The sequence below is a fragment of the Phyllostomus hastatus genome, unplaced genomic scaffold (assembly GCF_019186645.2).
Source record: "Phyllostomus hastatus isolate PE091 unplaced genomic scaffold, TTU_PhHast_1.1 phas_contig_40, whole genome shotgun sequence".
In the NCBI taxonomy this organism is placed as follows: Eukaryota; Metazoa; Chordata; class Mammalia; order Chiroptera; family Phyllostomidae; genus Phyllostomus; species Phyllostomus hastatus.
In genome coordinates this window covers 74,963,971-74,970,684 of record NW_025333872.1, presented here as the reverse complement: position 1 = coordinate 74,970,684, position 6,714 = coordinate 74,963,971, and the positions used below count along the sequence as shown (strand labels likewise).

Here is a 6,714-nt window from a genome sequence, read left to right as displayed (position 1 = left end):
ACGACCTGCACAAATGATGCCCACATAGACACACAGACACCTTATATAGCTCTGTAAACAGGGCTCAGTGGCCAGCTTAGTGAATTCCTTATTTTACTAAGGGAGAAAAAAAATGTTCTCTAAAAAGCTTTTGGTAGATAAACACTTGCTTACAAGACAAAATTAGTGCATCTTAACCATTTTGCACACAAATTCAAAGACCTTTTTCTCCCAATGCTGGACCTGTTGTCAATCAAAAGGGTTGGGATAAGTCAGAGTTGGATGTAGTTATAAGAAGCCACTATTTCCACTTTACCGCCCAGGCTCACACAAACATTTGCTGAGTCATTTATAATAGTGCAAGAATTCAGATCCCCATGGCATGAGTTAGGGACAGAGTGTCAGCCTTTCCCTCCCCTTTGAATTTCCTGGCACTGGAAGATCCGTATCACAGTATAAACATACTTTTGAGTCTGTGAATGTCTTGGGTGTCATTTCTCTCTCTTTCTCAATAATAAACTTTTACTTTAAACCCTTCAAAAGAGTTTTGATCATACACCTTATAAGGCACAGGTTATTTTTCTATTCTGACACTCCATATTCTGTATATTTCAGTATGCTTATTGTCTTTTAGCCAATATTCAAACCACCCATTTGGAGCTGCTATGGACTTTTAACATTTCCAGGGACCATGTGAAATTTACAGTAAAATCATATACAATGTCATGGTATTTTTACCACCAAGGTAGAATGGTAATATTTTTTATTATGTTCGTGGAAAAAGAACAAATTGAGAAAGTCTAAAAAATAAAGTACCAATTCCCTGAGAATTTTAATTTAATTAACCATCCTCATTTTATTTTTATTTCTTAGCATAAATGCTAAGAAATAAAAAATACTCATTATTATCATCATTTAAGTGGAAACTTGGGAAGATGGCTCCTACTGTGACTTCCCTGAGATTTGTGAATGGCAGGTCTAAGAACACAACCCAGCTCACCCAACTGTAACCCAGTCCAGCAATGTATCCTCTCCATGAATGGAAGTCTTCACTCTCTTTCACACAAAACTGTTGATGGTGGCTCTCAGACTCTCCAGAAGACTCAAAAATCCCCAGCCTTTCTCCCATCTACCTCACCCTACAAGCTGAGACAGCTCACCGCTGAGCCCACATCCCACCTTAGGTGAGGTTAGGACTTCACATCCCTCCCCTTCCCCATTTACCACACCTTTCCAACTATTAGTGGTAGATGTAATTGGAGGTTTAGGTCTTGAAAGATTTCACTGTGGCTTCCCACATATTTTGGACTTTTAAAATCATCCACAAGGGAAGAAACGGCTGGGGGCCAAGTTGCCTTTAATACACATGTGGCTATTAACATAACTTGGAATGTTCCTTCTTTAAATAGGAACTTGTAGGCCTCTTCTCTTTGAGGAATGTTTGGAAAGAACATTAACTAACAATGATGAAAATTCTTCCTGAGCTTCAGAGGCCCCCTTTGCTGGCCATCCACACTGTTGACACACAACTGCACTGGACAACATGTGGACTGCTGAACACGGTAATTGTGTACAGATGATGTGGCCTATGCTGGAGATGGAGTGGCTGGGTTTTTTCTTGGCTATTTTTCAACAGAATGAATTGAAACTTTAAAAACATATGCCCAGCTTAAACAGGCTGTTTGCAACTTGTACGTCTACAGTGCTGTTTCTGAAAGCTTGTCTTCACATCAGAAACAGATATGGTTATCTTAAACCAGTAAAAGGAAGCATCAACAACTCACTCATGATACCACTGTCAAACAGTGTGGCATTACAACAGAAAAAAACCGGCATGGTCCTGGAGTCACTCTCTTTACATGGAATGGTAATGGGAAATATTAACAAAAACACAACTAAACTATAGATTCTAAGTGAAAGCACAGCTCATTAACTAAGTCCTTAGTGAAGCTAACGAACAATATAAAGAAATGGAGACAGGCTTAGAAGTAATTGGCCATATTTGACACCTGTACACATGCAGAGGGAATAACACCTGTTCTCTCCTTGCCCTGACCTCATCCCATTAGGCTGCACACCCCCGGGGTAATAAGAAGTCGTAGTCACTATTCATAGACATGTGGAGTGTCACTAAAATATATTACTCACTGACACTCTTAATTCATAACCAGATATAATGGATAACACTGCTCTTGTCATATAAGCAGATTTTTTACTGCAAGACAAACCAAGTACAATCTAACTTCCAGTACAAAACCTGGAAGTTAACAGGTTTGAGTGTAAGAAAAATCACTCATTTTTCAAAGACCCACAGTGGTGTTTTCAAGAACCCCAAGAACCCCAATCTTCTTGCTGACCCGCTCTTGACTGATTCTCCTCTCTTCCCGTTCCTGTGCTCTCACCCCAACATTCAGAACCTCTACCTCCCCGACACATAACCATCGGCTCTGCCATAACAGTAAGACCATTTTTCTGGAAAGACTGATGCCCACTCATCCTTTCCTCCCTGCACCCCAACAATAAAACTGCCGCATGTGTTAAGAGGAAACAAAGCAAGAGTGCTGGAAATCTCCCCGGGAAAACTGCACACACACTCAGGCAGAGGCTTTGTTCTCTTCCCGTTCTGGCAATGGGCATCCGAACCGTTATCCCAAGACACTGAAGATCAGATTCCCACATCTCCATGATGGGATTCAGGGTTTTGCAGGTAGGCAGGCTGCTTGTGGATTTCAGCTTAGAAGCAACTAGCTCCTCTTCTGCTCTCTGAAGAGTTTCCAAGTCAGACAACCTCTAAAATTAAAATTATTACAAAAGTAATAAATAGGAAAACCGTTAGAATTGTTCTAGGAATCCCTGCTGTTGGCTTCTTTGGCTACCTACATTCTCAGAAGAATTTGCCAGTGGGTAGAACAGGCGCAGCTATTAGAAACAGAAGTGAGTGGTATAAAAAGTAATAGTTGCCAATGTGTTTTTAAATGATATAAGTCAGGAGTGGTGCGAAGAGGCAAGGGGGAAAAATCCTATTTGGTGCTGGAAATACTGAGCCTTTTTTTTTCTTTCTTTCTTTCTTTCTTCCTTTTTAAGTGAGCTGGAGTGTGCCAGCTTTTTCAGACGGGAGGAATGCTGAGTGTCAAGGGGTCAGGATCAATCCGGTGTGAGTTGATGAGGCAGGAAGGTGGGGAGGAATGCGAGGAATGTCCCTGTTTGTGTGGGACTCCATTCAGCTCATTGGCGAGCCGGGGCCGCCCTGAGCGTATAAAAGGCTCGGCCGCCCGCCCCAACCTCACACAACAACTCTTCCCCGCCGAGAGGAGGCAGCCAGTGCAAGTCCAACCACCGGCGACCGACCGCTTCCAGCCCGACGGCAGCCGCCCCGGCCGACAGCTCCAGAAACGACAGTGCAGCACGTCCGGCACCCACCTCCAACCCGAGCCCACGATCCACCCTCCCGCCAACCGCGCCGCGCCCATCCTGCTGCAAACTCCGACCCTCGGTCCGCAGTGATCCGACCATGTTCGCCGACCTGAGTCGCGTCTTTGCCGTCTGCGGGATCCTGCTAGCCCTCTGCAAACAGGTAAACGCACGGAGACCCCCACGGCAGCCAGCGCCGGCGGGGAAGGACGCGGCGGGGAAAGGGAGGGCCCCGCGGCGCGAGGGGTGTGCGCCCCGCTGACGCGTCTCCTCCCTGCAGCCCGCCTCCGGCCTGGACTGCAGCGGCCAGTGCCAGTGCGCAGACCCGGCGCCGCGCTGCCCCGCCGGCGTCAGCCTGGTGCTGGACGGCTGTGGCTGCTGCCGAGTGTGCGCCAAGCAGCTGGGCGAGCTGTGCACCGAGCGCGACCCCTGCGACCCGCACCGAGATCTTTTCTGCGACTTTGGCTCCCCGGCTAACCGCAAGATCGGCGTGTGCACCGGTAAGACCTGCAGCCCCTGCCAGGGCCCCTTGCCCCTCGCTACCGCTACCGCCAGCCGAGGTGCCGAGGACACTTAGTGACCGGCCACCTCCTCCCTCACGCCCACCTTCCCCCAAGAAAATAAGCCAATAAGCCTCACTAGTTGAGTCCCTTCCTCCGGCTGCTTCCAGCCCGCCCCCTGGAGCTCTGAACCCAACTCTCATCCCCAGTGCGCTTACTGTCAGAGTACCAGAGACCGATGCCTGACCCCCGCACCACTCTTTTCCCCATCCACTCCTTCAGCCAAAGATGGTGCCCCCTGCATCTTCGGAGGGACGGTGTACCGGAGTGGAGAGTCTTTCCAGAGCAGCTGCAAATACCAGTGCACTTGCCTGGATGGGGCTGTAGGCTGCGTGCCCCTGTGCAGCATGGATGTTCGCCTGCCCAGCCCTGACTGCCCCTTCCCGCGGAGGGTCAAGCTGCCCGGCAAATGCTGTGAGGAGTGGGTGTGCGATGAGCCCAAGGACCAAACCATGGTTGGCCCTGCCCTCGCCGGTGAGTTGAATCTTTCTCTAGCTAAGTCAGTGTAGCAGTTCTCCCCCAGGGACTGAGTGCTAACTTTGCCGAGGGAAGGGGGAAATGTCTTATCCTGGCCTCTTACCTTGTGTTTGTGTGCTCTGCTCTCCCAGCTTACCGACTGGAAGACACGTTGGGCCCAGACCCAACTATGATTCGAGCCAACTGCCTGGTCCAGACCACAGAGTGGAGTGCCTGTTCCAAGACCTGTGGGATGGGCATCTCCACCCGGGTTACCAACGACAACGCCTTCTGCAGGCTGGAGAAGCAGAGCCGGCTCTGCATGGTCAGGCCTTGTGAAGCTGACCTGGAAGAGAGCATTAAGGTACATGTTCTGCTCCTATTCATTGATTTTCATGGAATGATGGTAGATAGGACCAAAGTTAGGTCTCCAACCACCTTTGTCATTATAGGCTTATTATCTCCAAAAATATCTAACCATTGTGCTGTTTTGCTGGAATGAGATGTTATGCAATAAAAACCGCCAGCTTTCCACTACGAAATCCACCACAGTGTTAGTTAATTCAAGACATCCCAAAAGAGGCTATGCCTATTTTTGGAAAACTGGCAAAGGAGACTCAAACTTCCTCTCCTCAAAATATAAACAGAAGTCAGACAATATAAGCCTAGAACACACAGAGACTGGAGAAAGCTACTTCCCTTGTAGAGTCATTGATTTTTCTCTCCTCTCTTGTCTTCCTTAGAAGGGCAAAAAGTGCATCCGTACCCCCAAAATTTCCAAGCCTGTCAAGTTTGAGCTTTCTGGCTGCACAAGCGTGAAGGCATACAGGCCTAAGTTCTGCGGAGTATGCACGGATGGCCGGTGCTGCACCCCTCACAGAACCACCACCCTTCCCGTGGAGTTCAAGTGTTCTGATGGTGAGGTCATGAAGAGGAGCATGATGTTCATCAAGACCTGTGCCTGCCATTACAACTGTCCTGGAGACAATGACATCTTCGAGTCACCCTACTACAGGAAGATGCATGGAGACATGCATAAAGCCAGAGACAGTGAGAGACATTAACTCATTGGGCTGTAACTTGAACTGATCCACATCTCATTTTTCTGTAAACATGATTTCAGTAGCACAGGTTATTTAAATCAGTTTTTCTAACTGGGGAAAAGAAAAATTCCCTCCAAATCCAAAATATTGTGCCGTGTGACATTCAAATAGTCTATCAACCCCAGACACTGGTTTGAAGAAAGTAAGACTTGACAGTGGGACTACATTAGCACATAGCACCAGAATGTATGCTAAGGTGTGGCTTTAGGAGCAGCGGGAGGGCCCGAAATCTTACAGTAGTGTTGTGCCTGCTATTTGCAGGGTCATTGAGAGGGGAAACGTTAGCACGCTCACTGACCTGCCTGTAGCTGACAGCTAGGATGTGTTCTGCCATCGTGAGGCTGAGTCGAGTTCTTCTTTAAGTCAGAACAGCAGACTCAGCCCTGACATTCTGATTCGAATGACAATGTTCAGGAATCAGAACTCCTGTCTATTAGACTGGACAGCTTGTGGCAAGCGAATTTGCCTGTAACAAGCCAGATTTTTTTTTATTGGTATTGTAAATACTGTGTGTGTATATATATATATATTTGTACAGGTATCTAAGTTAATTTAAAGTTGTTTGTACCTTTTTGTTTATGTTTTTAATGCTTTGATATTTCAAATGTTAGCCTCGATTCCAAACACCATAGGTAAGACATAAAGCTTGTCTGATCATTCAAAGCATGACATGGATATTTAAATGGACATTCTGCTCAGTCAGAGTGACAGTCCATCCAAACAGATCATTTTGTTTGAAGGTGAGCCAGCAATGCCCTTGGAAATCTGATTTGTAGGTTGGAAATGGGATAACCTCACTTTTGATGAACAAATGGCTTTTATTGAAAAGCCATTGAGTGGCTCTATACAGTTGATCAGTTTTTCCACATGGGAGCATTTGTTTCTACTTTGACTATGACTGTTTTGGGACAGTTTATTTGTTGAGAGTGTGACCAAAAGTTACATGTTTGCACCTTTCTAGTCAAAAATAAAGTATATATTTTTTCTATAAAGAGCTTGGTTATTCATTTATTCTGTAAACATTTCTGAGTTTACTTGCATATAAATGGGAAGCTTTTGTTTATCTTAAAATTATTCACTTATAAATTTCTAAATATATAATAATAAATTGGTTAATCATGTCAATATAATTCTTACAATAATATATTTCACAGTGAATCAGGTATTATAAAGTTGCAAGAATATATACTATACTAAGCACACAG

The 6,714-nt window shown here is 45.9% G+C and overlaps 1 protein-coding gene across 1 annotated transcript; it reads left to right on the top strand.

The window, feature by feature from the left end:
* The first annotated feature begins 3,254 nt into the window (after nucleotides 1–3,254).
* CCN2 (cellular communication network factor 2) lies at nucleotides 3,255–6,501 on the top strand. Its single transcript, XM_045844181.1, has 5 exons — nucleotides 3,255–3,553; nucleotides 3,671–3,890; nucleotides 4,173–4,424; nucleotides 4,559–4,770; nucleotides 5,150–6,501. The coding sequence occupies exons 1-5, from the start codon at nucleotides 3,491–3,493 to the stop codon at nucleotides 5,468–5,470; spliced, it is 1,068 nt and encodes a 355-aa protein (XP_045700137.1). The 5' UTR covers nucleotides 3,255–3,490; the 3' UTR covers nucleotides 5,471–6,501.
* The last annotated feature ends 213 nt before the right edge of the window (nucleotides 6,502–6,714 follow it).